Here is a 21,155-nt window from a genome sequence, read left to right as displayed (position 1 = left end):
TGAACTTGTTCTGTCAGTGAAGTCAATGGACATTTTCCAAACAGGAGCAGGATCTTTAGCTGGCTTTCACAACTCTCTAACTGCGGAGGATACCCCAGCTAAACATTGTGTTTAATCCCTGTTGCTTTCCTGTTTCAAGTTCATAGCAATTTCAAATTCCTTCTGGTTGCTAGAGGAAACTTCTTGTTGACAAAAAATATACCCAAAGTCTTGTCCTTTGGAATTATTTTCTTCAGTTCTTTTGCTTGCCAATTAGAAAATCCTTTTTTTTTTTTTTTTATTTTTTCCTTAGACCGATCTGTCCTTTGAACTTGCATCAATCCAGATACAGCTTTTGCTACTATAGTTTAAAACTGGAAGTTGCATTTATTCAGTTTTTGCTTATGAAATTGAAGCAAACAGAGGGATGGAAGTAATAATTCTCTAACAAAATACCTGTTCACTCCAGGTATATTTTCTTCACTCATTTTATTGCAAACTGTATTACAGGAACTACACATGCTTATTAGTCACAGCACATTCTCGCCTTGGATAGATTATTGTTTTTTAACTCGCAATCAACACTGGTGAGTTTGCAATCTTCAGAAAGACTCATTTGCAAAAGTATGTATCGTAGGAGCCAATTTTGTAGGCAGATTTGGTTTTAAATGGTTTCTCTGGCTTGTTTCAGTTTACAAGCTCATTGTCTGTAATAAACTAAAACAAAATGTGTTCAAATGCCACTTAGATCCAGAAACTGTTCCATTGTCTGAATTTTCAGAAGCCTGGTCCTAAAAACTGTTTGGGATTTTTTTTTAAACCCGTTGCTGGAGTGCTAACCTTTTCCCCTCCCCCACACAGCCATACAAAAACCACTCTTTACAAATAACTTTTTTTCCTCTTTCCTACCGATCTAATGACAGCCACACGCTCGTACCACCATGTTCCTGTATTTTTTTAAGATAACGTTGGAGCTGTCATCAAAATAGAGCACTGAGATGGCATTGAGTTGGGTAGGAGCACAGCAGGGTTTCGGCACAGTCTCTGGGTTTATAAAGTGAACCTGGGGAATGAAAGTAGACGTGTGTTAAGATTTGCTTTTCCCCTTTCCTCCCCCATACTTTTCTTTCCCAGGCATCCTTCTGTCTGTCCCATACACTCAGACATGTTTCAAACACCTGGCTTTGTGTACAAATGTCTTGAGATGTCCCCTGCACGCACGGAGGCTGACGCACGCGCCCAAGTCAGATCTAGTTGGAAATCTTTCAGTGAAGCAGGTTTTCATTAGAAAATTCCCATTTGTCAGAGCAGTCAGCGTTCTGCGGAAGTGTACCAGTTCTGATAAACTCTGCGGGATGGGCGGGCGAGGTTTTGTGAGAAATCCATCAGCCCTGGGCGGGGGCCCTGTCCCTGCGGCTGGCAGCACCGAGACCCAGCGGGGGCCAAGGGCTCCGGGTCCCCTGTGCTCCCTGCTGTGGGACCTCCGAGGAGAGGGGGAAAAGGCAAATAAAAGGCAGCCTGCCAGGAGAAAAACACACAGATAATTCTTCTCTTGGAAGTGTAGACACTCCTAGCTTCCCTAATAGTTTTTGGAATGTTGTCCTTAGATGTGCACAGGACACGGGATGTAGATGAAAAGGTGGAGAGAGCCTCCTCGTGCGCTGCCAATGTGTGCAGGGGGCTCTGGGCTGTTAAGCAGGACCCAAGCTGGGTAGGGGTCCAGGCAGGTCAGGGAATGCTGGACACCGGGGCATGCAGAATCAGTGTGTCCTCCAGGCCATGCCAAGAGCTTTGGGGATACAGCTGGGGTCGGGTGGCCAATGGTCCTCCTGAGCACACGCACTGGGTCATGAGGACACGCCATCTGGACATCTTTGCACAATTTCATGAAACAAATACACCCACAGAGCAGCTGGGCTTTATAATTTTGGGATTCACTGACTCCTTTCAGCCTGCGTCCAAATCTTCTTTTGGGGGCAGCACACAGCTGGATCCTTACAGAGGTTTTTCCAAAAGGTGCTGATTGTGGGTCTCAAGTCCTGCTCTTTCCTTCCCATGCAGTAGGACTATATCACCATTAAGATACCTATCATAGGGCCCTTCTAAACTAGAGCGAGCATGTCAATGCTTGCAGCGAAATCTGGGTAATTCCTAGCCAACTATTAATTCAGGCCACTTGGCTAAACATGTTGAGCCAGATGCTGCAGGCATCTTACTGAGCTAACACAGACCTTCCTTCTCTTGTCAGCTTAGAGGTCTTTTTGTGTACCAACTGATTTCTGAGTAGCACCTATCAGAATCCCGTACTAGGAGCTACAGTGCACCTACCAGTGTCTGTACAATGGCATGATTTGTAGCATTCATGTACGAATTCAATGGGAAAGCACATTCTCCTTCACAGTAATAGGCAGCGTAGCCCTCCGGAGCGATGATCCAGTCCTTGATTAAATTGAAGACGTTAGATTGCAGAGAAAGACAGAAATACTGTGCAGTGAAACAAAAAGTACACCCGCAGATAAATCTATCGCCTCATCCATCCACACACAGTTACAGTGCCCTGCAGAATAGAAATGTGGTAGGCTGGCCTCTCTGATGATACCTTATACACCTCTAAAGCGGCTGCTTTTCCTGGAGGGACATATCCCACTTTGCAAACATGCCCACAGCATGTCTGAACTTCAGGGTTTAGCTGTTTATCCATTCATAGGTGTACTCCCAGCTTTCCACAAGGATCACTTCACCCATCACTGAAATGCATGTGTAAACTTTCGGAAAGAAAAATGTCTTTAACCAGTTCTAAAAGAATGGATAGGTGGAAATGGAGAGCCGAATGCCTGTGCAGCACTGCCAGAGGAAATGCAGAGCCACTGTTTCTCAAAGGACCTCCATGTGCCGAGTTTCTAGACAGTCTCACGTTAAATGTTTGCACATCCTAATTTTGCAGAAGCCCTTCTTAAGCATGCTAAAGGCAGTACACAATTTTTTCCCTCAGAGACAGAAAAAACTACCCAGTTATTGGCTTGATCTTGCTACTGCAGGTGGTAAGTGATGTGCGAAGGCACCCCACCTCACGTCCTGGGCATGCACAGCCCTTACCTGCCACCCGAGGTCCCTGAAGCTGACGTAGAGCTCGTGCTTCTTGCAAGCTTGTCGCTGGTCGCTGCTGCTGTTCTCTGCAAGGGGAGAATGGGTGGCCATAAAGGGCTGCCCCCCGCTAGCTGCGTACCCCAGGACCCACAGCAAGGCTCCAGCAGGGACGGAGGCAGCACTGCTCTTCTGCTGCACTTGTGGAAAAGGTTAAAACCTTTTCAGTTTTAGTCATGAAATAATGGCTGGGTTCAGTACATATGAAATGTTCCTCTGGCTTTCTGTGCAAAGCTGAAAAAGGTAGGAACATAGCTTGCTTTTTTTTTTTTTCCCTGTGCTGCTTCTGACCTCATGTGAGCAGAAAGTGGATCTCACCGATTATTGCCTTCTATATAAAAGGAGAACCTGTGAAAGGAGTGATAGGGAAAGGCACCCTTTACCTATTTTCTAAATTCCTGTCTTTGAATCACCTTGTTACTGGTGACAGTTGCACCTTCAGGCCCACAAAAGCAACATGTGACGTTCAGATAATGTGGAATCTGTTCTGCTGGATCCAGATGACATACTTCTGACAATGGGTGACAAAGCTAAAGGAATAAAGCATGGGTCTGGATTGTGGATCTGAACAACCATGACTCTCAATGCACTTTTAAAGTCGTGTTTGTCCTGGACACGTAGCTGGAGACCCATTGGAAGTACTGGAAAATATTTTTTTAGCTCTTGTTGTTGGAAGCTAACTGAACATGGTGTCCCCAAGCTGGAAGAAGGACTCTGGTTACAGGAGCTTTTCTAACCTACTCACAGAAGTAAGCAATTCAGTATTCCACTACCCATCCTTTAAAAACTGAATTGATGTAGCAAACAGAGGATAAAAACGCACTCTTGAATACAAACCATCTATCCTTAGGGAACTACAAAACCCAGAGGTCAGAAATACAAGCCATGGAAAACTGTTTTAAGAGACTTCAGTATTTTGGTGAGAGATACAGAAATACATATATGTGGGCAGGTCAGAGAAGCCACACCTCTCACCACGGCTGCAGAAAAACATCATTAGTCCTAGGACAGGAATGACCTGATTAAATACTCGGAAGCTGCAACAGGACCGATGGGAGAGAGTTCTCCCACAGCCCTGCAGGTAACCCCAAGCAACCCAAGGTAGAGATGGGTCGTGTAAGACGGTATCGTGCCCTACACTGTCCTTCTCCCCCCACCCCTTGTGAGCTCTCCTTCCATTCAGCGAGGCGCTCGCAGAAATAGAGCTGGAATTTGCCACTGCCCTCGGCGGAGCTGGCCCCGCGCTGCGGTTCCTGCTGGGAAGGTCACCAAGGGCCCGTTATTCTGAGGTATCTCGTAATTAAGCCACGTTTCTATTTCAAATGCTTGACGGAGTTTTCTTCCATATTAGGAAGCACAGCTCCCCCCAGAATAGCTGCGGTTATCCTGGGCAACAAATGGGTTTTCCACTTCTGTGCAAAACTTTCGTGACTACTAAACATTTTGGGGGCTAAACTTAAAATCACAAACTCTGAAAATCTACAGCATTTTGATTCAGATCCACTGAAATATATTATTAATCACTTATTACTTTAATGTATTCCTTTCATTATCTTACATTTCAAAATGAGAATCTGTTTCATGAAGGAAAGGAGATTTTCTTCTTAGGTGCCTGAGAAATCACTCACTTTAGTATTGTTTCAAAGAAACATTATTTTTCTAACTTTTTGGAATTATCCTTAAGCCCAAGTAGTTTCAAACCAGCATCTGAGCGCTAGTGGTAGTCTAAAGAGCAAACAGACCGAAGGTGAGAGAAACCATTCCCACATTATCCCACACCCAGAAACACTGTCCCGGGAAACCCGCACCGTACCTGCAATGTTCGACACCCGGAAAGCTTCCTGGTTCTTTGGCGTTTTTGATCGATTCTGGCTCCGTTGCTTTCCTCCCGTGGAGCGAATGCTGCGGAGATGGACCTCGGTAGCTTTGAAGAAGGCTACTGTGAACGGCTGCTTGTTCTGCGGGCCATGCCTTCCAATAAGACCCGCCAGTTTGGGATTGATGCTTTGCCCTTAACAACAGAATGGACTGAGATAAGAGGGCTTGCAGTAACTCCATTTTCAGCAGATGCAGTAAGGGTAAAAAGGAGGAGGGCTGCTGGCTGGCTGGTGAGGGCGATTCCTCGGCATGTCCGTATGCGTCGATCCACCACGGGCCTGGACTTAATCAGCAAAGCTGCTTCTGAGAAGAGCAGCTCAGCACAGCTAACTTCATTTTTATATCTGCATGTAAAAGTTACATAAAATAGTCCTACATATAATTATTTTACCCTAAATCCACTTAGCATTAATTTTTCTTGCATTCTTTAGAGGGGTTTCTTTAAGTTCACCAACCTATAATTTGAAGTGATCCTATAAAAGGAACCATAAAACTCAGCCCATAGGAACACTAAATTCCCACTGGAAGGTTATTAACTTAAAATAAAAATGCCTTGTATGAAATGTTGACAGAGTTCCAGATATACTGTAGCTGAGAGAAACAAACAGTTCAGATGTTTAGAGACATTATGCCTATTGCTATATCTCAGCACGACTGTACCCAAAAACCTTGTTTCAAAACTGTTGATTACTGTTCATGTGTCCTTCTTCTTGGGCTTTTCAAATAATTTTTTTTTTGGGGGTAAACCATGATTAGGTGGTTTCTCTGTCGAATGAAATCAATTTGACAAAAGATACAAGGAGCGGGTGGCAACAGGGAATTTAACGTTTTTCCATCTAAAGGGTCTCTGGGTGCTGCTGTGAAACGGAGTGATATCCAGAGTTATTCTGTACCCAGCTACTGAGTACTGCTGCTAAGTCAAAGTTATGTTAATGGCCTTCTTGATCCTTTTGCTAAGGACAGAGCTGGGCCTTGTCAGCCACAAATCAAATATGCCAAAGTGACATTTTCTTAGAGAAGCCCTGAAGGGCAGCCTGGCCAGGGAGAGCAGGCGAGAGGCTCTAGTCCACTGGCAAAAATTTCCTTCTCTTACTAGTTTCTGACTACCATGTGAAGAACAGCTGGTAACCTGAAGTATTTCTAGGTAATAATCTATAAATGTTGTTTTTAAGATGAGTAAAGTAAATGCCAAAGCTTATAAATTATGGTCTCTATGGAACTTTTTCCATCTTTGCTCTTGCGCGTGGCCAGAAGACTGGTAAATGTGGCAGAGCCAGATGGGGAGCTGTGGTCAAAGCTCGAGGCCAAGCGGATCGGCCTCAGCTGGAGTCCATTCTCCGCTTCCCTCAAAACGTGCGGCCCAGCGAGCGAGTCCCAAGCTGCAGTATACGGGATTTGTGGAGAGGACTGGCTCAAGAGGTGTCCTGATGGGAGCGTGGCAGCAGGACGGCTGCCCAGCGTGGCCAGGTCCCACGGCATGCCGTGCGCGGAGCAGGGCCAGCCCCTGCAAGCTAGATAACGCAAAATTAATCTCCAATGCAGGTCCCGGGAAAGCTGGGACAAAACCAGCAAATGCAGAAATTCGTGTATGTAGGTTTATATGCAAACAGCCATCAGCAACTCCTTCACTTTCTGCTTAAGCTCCTTTCCAGAAACCAGTCCAAACAGTTTTCATTTTAAACATTTGAGGCTGAGCCCACAAAGTGCTTAAGCAAGTAGCTAATGCTAAATATATAAGTAGTTCCACTTGTGCTCAGGCTTTGCCAGATGAAGCCTGATTTCCTGAAAACAAGCTCAGCTGCAGGAGATAAAAGCTGTTTAAACTAGAAAGTACATCTATGGCTGTGGTTTACCTAGTGTAAATGATTCTACCTAGAGAGTAGGTCAGCAGTAAGCAGGGAGGGACCCAGCCTCACACGGATGTTTAATGGATTTTGCACTAGGGCAGCACTAAGTAGCATTTACCAGTGATTTCCTCACGTAGCACCAGCGTGTCATGTTCAAAACCAGTGTGGTGGCAATCTTTGCTTAGGCAAAAAAAAGGCATGTAGTGCTCTGTACGTGAAGTAGCGTATTTCTTTTTAACAAAGATGAGAAAAATCCACTTTCTAACTTTGCTATACATCCAGAAAGCAAGGTTAAACACAAGGACACGCGTGTAGTCCCATCAGACAATGATAAACTTCTCCCAAAAGAGCTAAAGCTGTGCTCTTGAACCAGAGGGCACAGCTTTTCCTGCTTTTATGTAGCTGCTTTTTTAACACTGTCAAAAATGGGGTCTTAAGTAATAAAATGAGAAACCAAAGCGGGCAGCTGGCGTTCCCGTGTGCTGCTGCTGAGCAAGGCGTCTCGGGTGCAGGGCTGAGAGCTCGCTGAAGGCTACTGACTCACTCCAGTGTTTCGCTTGCTGCAGGGGCTGATCCCCGTTTTCTAAGAGTGAACAAATACCCTTTGATTCCACCCTAGTTACACACGTTGATAGACATATTTGGCAAGATTATAAAAATCAGTTAATTTCTTCTGTGTAATTTCACATGGATGAAACGCTCATGATGTCAGAATTTTTTTACACAGACTTCACTGGCTGCATGGTTAGAGATCTCTATGTAATGACAGATACAAAGAAAAGATTTTTTTTTTTCTCTAATTCACATAAAGCTTTGGGGAGTGCCCAGGCATATGGTGTTGCCTCAAAATCCTGCTCTGTTTGCAGTGTATGATTTTCATATGAAACCCAGGTGTAAAAGCAGCTTTCTTGCTAGTGCACACAGTCGGTCTAAATCCAAAGTGAAACTTGGGGAGCAAGGAAGGACATGCCCTTGCCATTCAAAATAGAAAGGAAAATTCATGTGTGTGGTGGAGAACTGTAAGTGCAAAGGTGTGCTGCCAGGGGACTTGGTTACAGAAGACAAGCAGACAATCAGCTCCTGTATCTCTGTATTTACTTTGTAAACACTGCAGTTGGCTTTTCTAACTTTAATGACAGGCTGATTAAAGTATTTTGTTGATCTATTTTGAGAAAGCAGCAAGTTACTTTTTGTATGATTTCAAACCTTTACAAACTCAGCTAGATTCTTCAGGAGTGTAAAAAGAAACCCGATTCCTAATTTTCATTGAGTTGAATAACATATGAAGATGCATTTATCACTGAACCTGGGAATTTTTGTCTCTGAAAGCTCTACCTGTGATAGATCTGACTGTCTGCTTTTAAGGGTCCACTCTGGATTGCTCCAGCAGAGCAGTTACTGTGTGTGCAAAGTTGCAGCGTGTCCTTGGATGCAGGATCCTGAAAAGTCTCAGCTGAAATCTGTACCTTATTCATAAATCAGCTGCCTTCCTTCTTAATGATGAAAAACGGGATTGACTTTTGCTGTAAAATTACTAGATGAGGATGGGGAGGACAGAGTGATAAGAAGGCTTTATCGGTAAAAGAGTGTCAGTGGGATACTGCAGTGTCCACAGTGTTTAGATCCAGCTATCGCTTTTCTGTGGACTATGGGCTCAGTCTTGATGGTTTTCCTGTGTGTGAACCAGAATTGAACAAATGTGCCATGATCGTGGACACAACTTCTGTACTTCCAAGTAGTTCCTTTAGGAGGCAAACTGGAAACTAAAAGCAAGGACAAGTGTTTGAAAACAGGTTAAACTTGTCTTGGCTGCTTATTTGCCTCACTGTTCTAGCTTTAATAGTTAAGTTGTAAACCAGGTTGAATTTGAATCTTTATGCAAAGGTGGCAAAAGGCATCTGTCACTGGGGTGGGGACTAGTAACTTCCATGGCGAAGCTCCCACTTTGTATGTCTGTTTGGGTTCTGCATTCACTGATCACTCAGAAAAGGCAGGTTAAAACAAACCCTGCGCCCTGTGCGAAGATCTTGCATGAGTAAAATCACCCTTTCATGTGAATGACTCTCAGCAGGTTGCCTGTTTCAAAACTGCTTTGCACAGCCTTTATGCAAAATACTACTTACTGGAAGTGGTCAGTGTGTTGCATAAAACCCAATAGCAAGTGATATCATAGATGCATATCTGGAAGATAAAAGTATGCCCTTAGATAACCACATTCAGAGTATTTGTAATAGTTTTGACCTGGGTTTTGCTTAACCTCTCCTGTGGTGCAGCCAGGCAGTTTCAGACATTCCTTCCTGGCAAACCCCCAGAAGATCCAGAATTCCTTGCACTTTCTCCAAGTGGGCGTCAAGAATCTTACCTTTAAGACAAAGCAGCATGACTTTTTAGTGAAGACCTGGTTAGGAAAATTCCCTGCCTGATTATAAACACATCCTTTCTGGAGATGTTTCAGAGCCGGGTCTTCCCACCCATTCCCAAACCTCACAGGTTTGTACCATAAGCACGCTGCAGACCTGGGAGTCCAGGCCAGGTGTGACTTTACTCTTCACTTCTACTGCCACAATGGAAATTAAAGTGGTTTCTAGCTGTTTTATGAATTTGAAAGGACTTCTGTGCCAATTAAGAGCAGCCTTTGACATCACTCACTTGTGTCTTTTCACACACAGCAAAGTTTCTTCCCCTCTCCTCGACTGGACTGCACTACCTGCAAATCAGCCAGCAGCGTGTACATAATACTGAAGTGATTGCAGACAGGTTACCAACCCCTCAAAGCATCTGAGTGCACCCTTACCCTCAACTATGTCTATGGATTTTTTTAATTATTATCATCATTTACATCTTAGGCAAATTCAGGAAAAACGTGCTTAAGAAATTCTGTTCAAAGGAAAGAGTACTGATGCTCAAGGCTTTGCCTGGCTGGGAGTCATACAGCTGGAAGAGAGACTCACTGACCGATGTTGGTCTCTGACACTCACCATCGATGCCTTCCACGGATAGCTGCAGGCCAAGATTGTGTTGGGGATTCACCACCCAGTGATTACTGGTTGCAGTAATGTCAAACACCAGCCACCCTTCTTCTGCGGCCCAGATTGTTCGAGAGTCGAGCAGGAACAAATCTGAATCCCTGAAAAAGAGAAGCGTAATTCCCAGTTACACGGGCTTTCCACTGGAGTCTGTAGAGGCATTCGCGTACATGCTTTATGCAACACGCTTGGTCGGCCCTTCAGCAACAGGCAGGCTGTGGGAGCTGGGCTGGAATGCTTTCCCATCTCACCGCCCTCAGCTGAGGCACTTTTCTTCTCTTTAAAAAGGGAGGATGGGTTGAAGCAGAGTTGAGGTGGTTTTGGGTTACTTTGCTGTTACAGTTAACCTTAGAGCTGCTGACGCAACTTCAGAAAAAAACCCTTGCCAGGCACAGATTTGCAAAATTATTGTTTGCATATGCAAACTTGGTAATTGGGCAGACAATGCTGCTTGTTATCCTTTCCACACGTAATTTCCTGATTTTTATGCATAATTGTAGCACTGGTGCAAGCCAGCTGGAACACTGGTGTGCATATATTAGCATATGTAATGGTTTTTTGAATTTGTTCGTCTGAGGTTACAGATAATGATGGAGGCAATAACCCTCCACAGTCACAGGTCTGCATTACTCTCTGTGGCAATTTTCCTTCAATTCATTGCTTCATTTTTTGAAAGGCCACTGCTGAGTTATTCTAGTTGAAGAACTAATACTAGAAAATGAGAAAGATGCAAAATAGAGAGGACTTCCCACATTTGAAAAGGGTGAAATCATTGTGAACTTACAAAACATTTCCTGGCAAATTTCTGTAAAATGAAAATTTGAGAAAACATAGGTGCTGTGAAGGAAGGAATCTTCTCTTATCAGAATTTAAGAAAGAGATAAAACTTGCATGGAAATAGTGAAAAAAATTGGATAGTGGTGCAGTTCCTTTATAAAAAACAACTTTACAAGTAGAACAAAGAAACACGGTGGAAGTGTCTAGACAAGTCCTGTAAGAGCTGCTTTTGTACTTACAGTGCACAGACATGATAACTTGTTTAAGTGTAATTATATCCTTTTGAATGAAGAAATATCCTTGGAAAACCCTTTAATCATGTCCTCAAAGCTTAAAGAAGGCCCTATTAATTTTGTCACTATTGATTTGTCAGTGCAAATACATGTATTTTATTTAGTTTACATAGTGCCTCTTGTTTGCAAGAAATATCAAGTGATCAAAAATGAAGCTGAGAAGTGCTGTCAGCATAGATAGAGACTGTGATTCTTTTTCCCGGTGAGATACCAAGAAATTAGAGGCTTTTGTCCCACACCGCTGACTCAAAAGAAAAATGGAGTTTTATTGCAATGCTTTTACTATCTACATTTCCTTTCAACCTTTGTGGGCCAGGGCGTGTAAGCGGTGATGGCTTTCCTCCGTGAGCTAATGGATGTCACTGCTTCTGCCTCTGTGCTGGCTTACGGGAAATGAAACCTTTGGAATTAGCTCCCGCACAGCACGTGAGCACATCACCCAGCATGCGTAAAAGGAGGATTCTGTCCTTTCCTCACCAACGCACGACGCTGTTCAGCTTTGGGTACGACCCGGCTGCACGTGCAGGTCTGGCCAAAGCTGCTGAGGGAGCAGCTGGTGCTGCCTGGGGGAAAGCGGTGGCTTCCTGTGTCAGCTCAATTCAGCCGAAGCAGGCAAGGTCTGAGGCTTGCAAGCGATGTTTTGCAAGCATGGGGTTGTAACAACTGTAATTCCTCCCTTCACTCAGCACAGCCGTGCCACGGAGGAAGGCACGGGAGAGGGAGTTTTGCTTTCTTCTGAGTTTTGGTTTGTAGAAGCAGCTCTACATCAGAACTGAACTTGCTGCATCGCTTTCTTGCTAGCACACAGGGGATCCTATGGGCAGTGCTTTGGCAGATGTTTGGGCAGCCGAAGGGGTGTCTCAGGAAGGGTCCGTGGTGCAGCGATGGAGAGCCTCACCCACGTGTTGGGCGCTGCTCGCTGAAGCTCAGTCAGCTTTGCTGGGTGCACCTAGGACAGCCGAGGATCACCAGTATGGGTAACCCCCTCCCGCTACGCACACGGTACTTACAGGAATGTAAGATGCTTGAACTCTAATCGGGGGACAAATTTCCTGGGGTTTCATCCCCACCCAGAAGCAATGGCCCTGTTCCCACTGCGCATGACAGCCGCAGGGACACCTCCCGCCCTTGCCTGTTTACCACACGCTGAACAAACGCATCCCAGAGGAGCCAGGGACGAGGGAGTAGTACGGATTGGCCTGTTCCAATGGTTGAGTCCAAGTTTCCAGAAGTGAAGGGTTTTTATATTCACATACTGCATCATTTAAGCATGGCCCCGGACTGGAACTCATGATTCACATAAGGTTGAGTTAATAGAGACTTGGCTTGCTTGGTTTTTCTCCCTTGTACTTTGCAGGTTGAAGATAATAGCAATAATGATAACTTTTTTTGGTTTTAGCTACTGCTCAACTGCAGGATTACTCAGAAAAACCAGCCTTTAAGCTTCCCATGCTGACATGATGCAATCAGGGTAACCAGACAACATGAGGCATCAAGTACCAGGGTGAGTCAGCCTGGGAAATTGTATAATGCGTTTGTTTTCCTGTAGTTACAGCAATGTGCAAACAATAGGCCTGGAGGGGAAGCCCAAAGTAAGGGAGATCAAAGGGACCCACTAAAGGGAAATGTCCTTCCCACACACGCTTGGAACATTTGGACCCAAAAGGCCCCCTGTCAGATGCTCTCTGGAGAGGTTCAAGCACTCCTGGATTAGTACTTTCCACTCTGGCCCACCAGCAGCTGTCAGGGATGGGATGCACAACCTGACTGGTGTTGCAAGCAGAGGCTCCTGATATTGTGGCGCCTGTTCCGATGAATATAAACCTCTTGTTCTTTTAAAAAGAACAACCTCCCTTTAATTGAAATGCCCTGCTCTCCAAAGACTTACGGCAAAGAGCATTAAATCACTGGCTAATAGACAGCAAGCCCCTTGGACATCACTGTTGGACAAGACATAGTAAACATGGCAAAGAAATGTTACGATGCTTAGACTTCAACAAAATTTGCTCTGAGGGGTCCCACCTAATGAGTTGTCAGATGAAATAGTGCTAGTTAAGTCTAATGTGGGTGGTTTGGGTTTTAGGTTTGAGATCAAGATCTAAGCGCAAAGGGGAAAGGTTTCTAGTGCACATCTCACCCTCTGCTGTCCTACCAACTAACTTTATGCATATTTGGAGCATTCTTGGAGCAATGTGAGTAATAGCTCTGCAACCAGGAGGCAGAAAGGCACTTTGGTTCCTTAGCCCTGCATTCATTCCCTTCACTTGAGAACTTTAGAGCATGTGAGAAACGGTACTGAACTCCTACCACACCAAGAGATAGGAAGAGGCACATGATCCTCATTTTACAGAAAATTAAGCTGGGACATGGAAATGTTAATGTCTAGATTAGAGTTACATAAATGATGAAGCCTGGATCCAGACCACAAGTATGTTTTGTTGAGACCACATCAAAACAGCTCAGCGTTCAAAGTACTTACATCAGCGGGAGTGTCAAAGCTTGTAGCAATGATAAAACTCAGGGCTTTCAGCTCAGTTTTCTCAAGCAACAGGCTGTCAATGGAGCCTAAGATGAGGACAGGAGACTGGCACTTGTCTCCTGATTGCTCTGGTAGTGTGTGGTGCTGGACGCCAGAAAGGAGAGGCACCTCCTGTTAGAAACACTCCCAAAAGCTTGTCTGCAGGTCATATAACTGCTGTGTGGTCTATGAAATTTCCTTAGTGAAGTTGGTGTTTTCTGGAATCAAGGGTGAATAACAACTATTGCAAAGTGAGGGTGGTTGAGGAGGATGCATGTGAGATCGTGTCTGGAAAGCAGCTGGAGTTAGGGAGGTGTTTTGGCCGAAGCTGCCAAAGGTCTGTGTGTGACCAGGGATGTGGAGAGCGGGTGGCATGAGTGGGGCAAGAAAGGGAATCACAGGGGATTAGTGGAAGAGAAAAGGACTGGAAGAAGTGAGGTGTATTGGGGTGAGTGGAGAGATGAGGGGAGACAAAACACAGAAAAGGCACGTAAGAGTATCCTGAAAGGAAACAGTGAAGAAAAGCGTTGCCATGTTGCAATGTGGTAATTCTAAGAGAAGAAAAAGGGTTAACAACCAAGAAGCTTTATGAAAATAGTACGTATGGGTTCTTCGCCTTTTGATGGGGTATTTTTTCAGCCTCTTGGATGCACTTTGGTTTGTAGCCATAAACACTAGAAATGGATCCAAAAATCAGAAGTGCAGCATCTCTCCTAATCAACTGCCTTGAGGAGCTGGTGTATGAGAAAGGACATGGACTAAAGAGAGACTGGGTGAAAAGATGAGAGTGGGCAATTCTGCAGTAGCAAGGGAGCACAGGAGGTGAAACTCTGCATTTATAAACTAGAATGCAATAAGGTCTGTACTGCTTTAGGGTAGCCCTCTTACCAAACCACACCTGCTTTTGCGTCTGTTTTCTTCACTCCCTTTCCCCACTGCCCTCCTCAGCTCTGTTATTTCAGGCTTCTGGTTGACAAGAGGTAATAAACACTAATGAGCACTTCCAAATGGGATAAAAATACATGGGATGAAGGACAGGCAGTGGAAGAGAAGGCGGCTCTCGGTGACTTTCATTACATTGTAAGACAAGCTGATTTCTGTGACGTGCTGGCACTCGGAGTTGTGGGCAGACTTGGAGCCCTGGCTCGCCCGGCCGTGTCCTGGCACTAGCCAGCCCAGGGCCAGTGCCAGCAGGTCCTGCCGTCCCCTGACTGTGTTCAGGTAACCTGCCAGCCCAAAGAGCACAGCGAGGCTGCCTGGCAGCTGCGCTGCTCTAATCCCTACCTGCTAGTTTGAGGAATTACAGATCTAACAGCATTTTAAACAATAACAGTACTGTGACACCTTGCAACAGACTTCGAATGGCTTTACAAATATGGGTCAACCCTCCCGCTTCCGTTTTAAAGTGGGAAACACTTGAGGCATGGATATGTTAAATGTCTTGTTGACTCAGCACATAAACCACAGCCACTAATCCAGGAGCATAATCCTGTCCTCTTGACTGGTAGTCCAACACAGAGGGGCTGTTTGGGACACAGGCATGGTGTAAGACAGCAGGTTTACCAACGGGCAGCCCCCGGACAGCGCAGGCATGGGGGGATAGGGGCAGTTCACATCCAGGTTTGAGCAGGAGGAGGGAGGAGAAGGCAGAAAGGGCATCCTGGGAGGGTGAGAGGAGATCTGGGGTTAGAAGACATCTATTTGGATTAAAAACCTGCAGTATCCAGATTCCAGTTTGCTTGGTGTCATTGCTTAAAGTCAGCTGCAGCTGTCCAAAGACAGGCTTAGGAAAATATTTTTCAGACTTTCCTACTTTGAGAGGGCCCCAGGATCTCCCTGGGCCTCTCCCTGGCACGTTTGCAACACCCTCTGTACACAGACCTGATGCAGCCCTCCTCCCACACCTTCCCTTCCCCGCGCGCTTGGGATCCCCTGCTTGTCTTTCCCTCCCTTCCCCGTGCTCCCAGGGAGCCGCTGCCAGCCAAACACAGCCTAGGGTCTTCTCCAGGTGAAGGGATGGCTGCAGCCGGGAGTACAGTTTGCTGGAGGTGGTTTCCAAGGGCTGGTCTGAAAACTGGCTGTGCTGGTAGTAAAACAGACCTTGTTAAATTTTGTGGAATCTTAGGAGAAATTAAATTCGCTTTAAAATTTCAGCAGATTGTTTTGTGTGTCTCCAGTAGTTGTGTTTCCTTTCCTTATGTGGTGTTTAACAAGGGTAGATCTCGGTTTCAAAGATTGATTAGAAGTGGCAATGGGACTTTGTTACAGAGAGATGCAACGTTTCCTAAATATGAAGCCTCTTGTCAGAGCAGTGCTGAGAGCAATGAGGTTATGCACGTATCTCCGACACTTTGTGTACAGCTGTTTCTGTTCAGCATCCTATCACTGTTCGTTAGTGCATCACTTTGCTGAGGAAGAGCCCACTGGGGTATGCAAAATGCCTCCTGCAGCTACCCAAGTGCCTGGGAAGAGTTGTGCCTTGCTATAGGTGAGTTCAGGACCTGTCTGCGGTTTTGCAGGCTGCAGTGGCTTTTAGGAGTGGTGGGAAAGAGGTAACTGGATGCAGCTCTGTTCTTGGAGAGCTGCAGGGTTTCCATGCTAATGATCCCTTGCTGCTGTGCCCAGGAGCATATCGGGATGAGTACAGTTATCAACCGTTTTGCAGATAAGTCACAAAAATATCAAAGCTGTTGTCAGTGCCTTTCTAGATGCTGTTAGTACTTGGGGATACTGTCGTGATGCTTGGGCACAGCGTTAAAACAAACTATATTCTTTTTTGCTGCACCAACGCCAGAACGATCACACTGGTACTTAAAAAAGCTCCAAAGAGACAGCACATCTGCTTCACGGGTTGGGTGGGCCTAAGCCTTTCTTAGTTACTAGAATTACATGTTTCAACCCACAACATGGCAACAGACTCCAATGAATGGGAGAAAGGGGTCTGGAGAAGGGCTCAGGTTTGATCTGGGTGCAGAAGTGGTGTAGTTTGAAGCACAAACTAAAGCGTTCCAGCTGCAAGTCAAACCCAGGAATGCGTCGTGCAAGATCTTATTTTTCTGTGGGGCTGGTAACATGAGCATTCAAACCATTCACGGCCTTTGAAGCCTGTGAAATCCATAATGGCCACAAAGTGAACATGTAGCAACTACATTTCAATTACCAAAGGCTGGTCAAGTACCTGGCTTTATTCTCTCCAGTAACAAAACTCCCATCGACTTCAAAGGGGTTGGGATTTGCTCCACAGTGCAAGTGCTGGGTCCAATGAAACCGGAGATGTAACTCTGGGGCAAGGTATTTTAGCTTCTGAAGGTGCAGACAGATGGGCAGGATTGAGCTCTGATGTTGAGGGGCAGCTATACAGTCTGTATTTTTTCTGCAGCTTCAGGTTAATAAACTGAGGGTGATGCCCTGACTGATAATCTGCCCCAGAACCACACTGGGTACTTTTTGAAAATACACACGTTCCTATCAATTGCAACAGGAGTTAGGTCTCCGACCCACTTAGCTGCTGTTAGAAATCCCACTGCGAAATGTTGTGTCTTTTCAGCACGTAAGTCCCTTTGAAATTCTTGCTTTGGCCATCACTTACAACAGCAGCAGATTCTGAGGGTAATGGATATGTCTTTTGCAAAGTAGTTCACAAACCATTTCATGCTTCCACCCTAAAAGCATCAAAGTTCATTTGTCTCAGGCTCATAGCCATAAGCTTTATTTTGACATGTTTCTGGCTTAGTTGCCTGAGATAAATGACCTTCAACACCTTGCAGCAGGCCTTGTGCCCTGTGAGGTGGGCTCCCTGGTACTGGAATCTGTGTTGCTTTCCCGCTGCACCCAGGAGGGAGGAGACAGAGGCTTGAGCAGCACCCAGCTCCCGATAGCAACCTTTAGTTCCCACCAGCAGGCTTTGTCACCACTAACAGGGACTTGATGTCCCGCTGCTCAGCACCCTTCTCACTCTTTCCCAGGCTTGTGGGTGATTGAACCATGAAGGCCAAAAAGAGTTGGACATGAGTCACTGGACTTCGAGTTATGCACACAAAAGCTTTGAGACATGTTATATTAGTCAAAACATCAACTGTTTTTACAGTGTTTATGATATTAGGAACATTTTTGTTCATGAATGTACTTGTTTGCTTAAAGTGAATAACTGACGTTTTGTGCCTAAAGAATGCTGTACATGCCTTTTTATCAAGGAGATGTTGCCAGTTTGAAAAGCTTGCCTTGCAATGAATTCACAGATTTGGAAAGGCCAGAAAGAATATTTGATCATTTGGTTTGGTTTCCTATATATCTTCAGTTTGACAGATATAATTTCTATTAGTCGAAGTCCAGAGTGGCATCCCGCCTGCTACAGAGGACAGGGCTGGGCTCTCATTTTTACTGCCACCGTTGCTAGGCAGTATCAACCTGCCCACGACTGAGCAGGCGGATGGAGGAGACCTTCCACCCTCTGTTCAAATGTCGGTGCTATTGAGGGGCAAGATTTCAGCAACAGTCTGCTGTGGTTGCAGCTGTTTGTCTGGAAAGACTTATGCCTGTATTTTTCACCGACAGTAGATTGCAGACAGGAGATGTTGCTGGTTAGATAACTGCCAACCTGTCTGAACTTGTAAAGCAAGTGATTAATTGTTGAACTGTTAGTACTTATGGTTTATTTGAACTGAGGACACACCGTCACACGCTCCAAACTGGAGGCTCATCTGAGGTTTCCCTGAAAATCAAGCTTTCAGCATATCCAATGGTCTCTTCACCCTCAAAGGAAAAAACCTCCAGTCAGTCTGAGCTTGGACTTCCCAGCTGCATCCTGGGGGACCTGGCATTGAGCTTCTGTGCCTTGGTGCACTTAAACAGGAGGTGCACATTGCAGGGGGGCACAGGTCTGGGAGTACCTGGTGTTTCAGATCATGAAAGGCAATTCCAGCAATGTCCTGGGAGATCCCAATGCTGTGTTATCATCAGAAGAGCCCAGGGAGAGGGAAAACCATTTGGGTTTTTGTTGGCCCTTGTACCTGCCGTGCTCTAGGGAGAAGAATCTACAAAGCCAAATGCGAGCAAAGGTTTTCTTGCCTGCGTGGGGGGGAGGGTTTGGCTTTGTTTTGCTCTTGTTGCTAACAACGTCAGATGGGTCTGACTTTCCAGCCTGCTCAGGATGAGACAAACAGCCAAGGAAGCATCAAAGTGAATGGGTGTTTTTTGATCAACACTGGAGAGAGTTTGTTTTCTTTCTCCACTTGCCCAATGACACACTGACTTGGATGACTGGTCTGTGACAGAGCCGGTTGGAAAATGTCAGTGGAAAAATGCAGAAAAAGAGCAAATATTTTTACAAACCTTAGGGACAATATTTTTACCTTTGATCAATCCAAACCAACAGGAATATTTTTTCAGGCCAAACTGTTCAAAACTCACCGTTGCCTGTGCCAAAATGTATGCAAAGGGTGAATATGTATGAACACTCATTAAAAAAAAAGTGTTCCTGTGGTGAATATGACGCAGTAAAATTGCATCTGATCTTGTAGCTGGAACATCTGTACAATTAGCAAGATTCCTCACCTCTTCCAACCAGTGGTTCATGTATATGCCTGCCCTTTGCATACATTTTTTCCTTTAGGAGTAAGAATTTGTGAAGGAGACAGTTTGCAGAAACACTTGATGGTCCAAGCAGTTCTACACCCATAACTATCCCCAGTGGGTACCTTGCTACCCTTTAACAAACCTGTGCCTCTGATGAGGAAGGACATTTACTCCAAGAACAGGTTTCTGGTGATTCCCTAAAGCCCTGGCATGCCGGTGAGGGCCTCTTCATCTGCCAACATGTCTTGTTTCTGCTCTTCCCAAGAGTAAAAAGTCATCCCTGCAGGCTTGTACCTACCTGAGGTACTCACAAAATACAGCAAAGGGAGATTTCTATCCCTGGAAGGGCCCAAGATGGAGTAAACTTAAATGTTTGTAGTAAGCAGGTCATCTAATGGATCCTATGCACACTCTTGGCTTGTTGCCTTCTCCTTTAAGAAAGCCTAGTTAAAAGTTTGAGGTGTCACTGTTTGACAAAAATACATTAATATTAGCGTAGTCCCCAGACCCTGTAAATAGTTGTGTCATTAGAAATGCCAAGAGAACCATGAGTTTTGACCCATAGCATCAGAGTTTCAGCTGTGGAAGTAAACACACCATTAGTTAAATACTTTTGCTATACAGCACAGCCAGTAGAAATTCTCACCATTTCAAAACATTGATAAGGTTCCCTGTCATATTTTAAGGGAACAAAAAATGCAAAGCATTTTTTTCCTGCATTTTTATTAGCTCCTATAAAAATATAAAGCCCCCTTTTTAAACCCCTAGGGTTTCTCCTTTCATAAAGCTAAATTAGGGCTGTAGCATTATTACCCTATATTTAATAGTCCTAGTGAATAACTTCTGACTAGCATGTGACTGTAAATATTTCTCATGTAAATAAATGCAATCTCACTTTTGGTAGGATTTGCATGTAAAGGAAGTATGTGCAAATGAAACCAAGTGCCTTTGATAAATGGTTTGGGATTGCCGATTAATTGGAACTAAAAACAGATGAGAAAATTTAACATATGTTCTTATTCAAGTTCCCTGGAGGATTTGTCAGGGAGCTTGGCATACATTAATAATTGCTTGGAATGGATTTAATAGCTCATCTTGTAGTTTTGCACATACAAAACAATCAGTCAACATAAAAAGCATGGTGTCATCTGTCTTTGTTAATTAGGGATCTTGAATGCCTTTGGTAATAAAGGCTAGTAATTAAGCTATAATTAGAAAGGAAGCATTCGGAAGTGGGTTTGCCACCTCAGGATCCATAAGCAGCAGGAGGAAGAGGGTAAGTCCTCCAGAAATCTTGAAATACTCTGAGTTTATGACCTTCTCCTGCAGCAGCACGCAGCCGGGCTTGTCTGCTCCGCAGCTACTGGCTGCTCCCAGGGATGCTCCTTGGGGCACGCAGAGGCTCCCAGGGCATCTTCTCCCCATGCCCTCGGTGGCTGACCAGACGTGGCAGCTACCTGCCCGCTGCATGAGCATTAACAGAGATTTCATCTTACAACCCTGATGCCTAAGCCCGGCTCTGCAGACACGTTTGATGGCACCAGTACTTCTAAAAATATCGGACATAACTTTTTGAAGGAACATAAGTGCTTTCATCAGGATTTGCCTGTGGGTCACTCACCTTCCCGGGTGCTCCTGGAGTACCTGGTAGACACTAATCTGGAACGTTTCGTTATCGAAGCGTTCGTGGATGTAATCCTTGTATATCCTGAACTCGGCAGCCGTCACCGCTTCCCCCTCTGGGATTCTAGAGAGATCAAACCTGAACTCTCGGTAGTGGCAGCGCTGATGGTGAAACTCTCTGTCATGCTCCACTGAAACAGAAAAACAGCCCATTAGCCACCTGCTTTGTTCCCTTTCCCCTCGCCATCAAACAAGCTTGCGAGTTGCCACAACAGAAAAGGGCAAGAATATCTGATTGCAGCATCTCATGCTGTTGTTCGGTTCATTAAAACACGTAGGAAATACATGAGACTATCTGGGCTATTATAAGCATATAGGTGTTTATCAGACTCTCTTTGAAACAGTTTTACAGCTGGCTGGTACAGGGTGTGGGTGACCATTGTGCTTTAATGATTTTTTGGCAGCTCCAGGCTTGACAAGTGACTCTGGACATTTG

At 45.0% G+C, this 21,155-nt stretch overlaps 1 protein-coding gene across 1 annotated transcript; it reads right to left on the bottom strand.

Annotated features, from left to right (window-relative positions):
* Positions 1–458: 458 nt before the first annotated feature.
* On the bottom strand, positions 459–20,895 carry BMP7 (bone morphogenetic protein 7). The gene is made up of 6 exons (XM_010151453.1): positions 20,658–20,895; positions 9,827–9,975; positions 4,937–5,134; positions 3,076–3,152; positions 2,308–2,418; positions 459–1,042 (listed from the first exon to the last, which is right to left on the bottom strand). The coding sequence occupies exons 1-6, from the start codon at positions 20,870–20,872 to the stop codon at positions 893–895; spliced, it is 900 nt and encodes a 299-aa protein (XP_010149755.1). The 5' UTR covers positions 20,873–20,895; the 3' UTR covers positions 459–892.
* Between the last annotated feature and the right edge of the window lie 260 nt (positions 20,896–21,155).

The sequence above is a fragment of the Eurypyga helias genome, unplaced genomic scaffold (assembly GCF_000690775.1).
Source record: "Eurypyga helias isolate BGI_N326 unplaced genomic scaffold, ASM69077v1 scaffold17815, whole genome shotgun sequence".
In the NCBI taxonomy this organism is placed as follows: Eukaryota; Metazoa; Chordata; class Aves; order Eurypygiformes; family Eurypygidae; genus Eurypyga; species Eurypyga helias.
The sequence above is the reverse complement of the archived record's forward strand: the minus strand, read 5'-3'. Positions and strand labels throughout refer to the sequence as shown.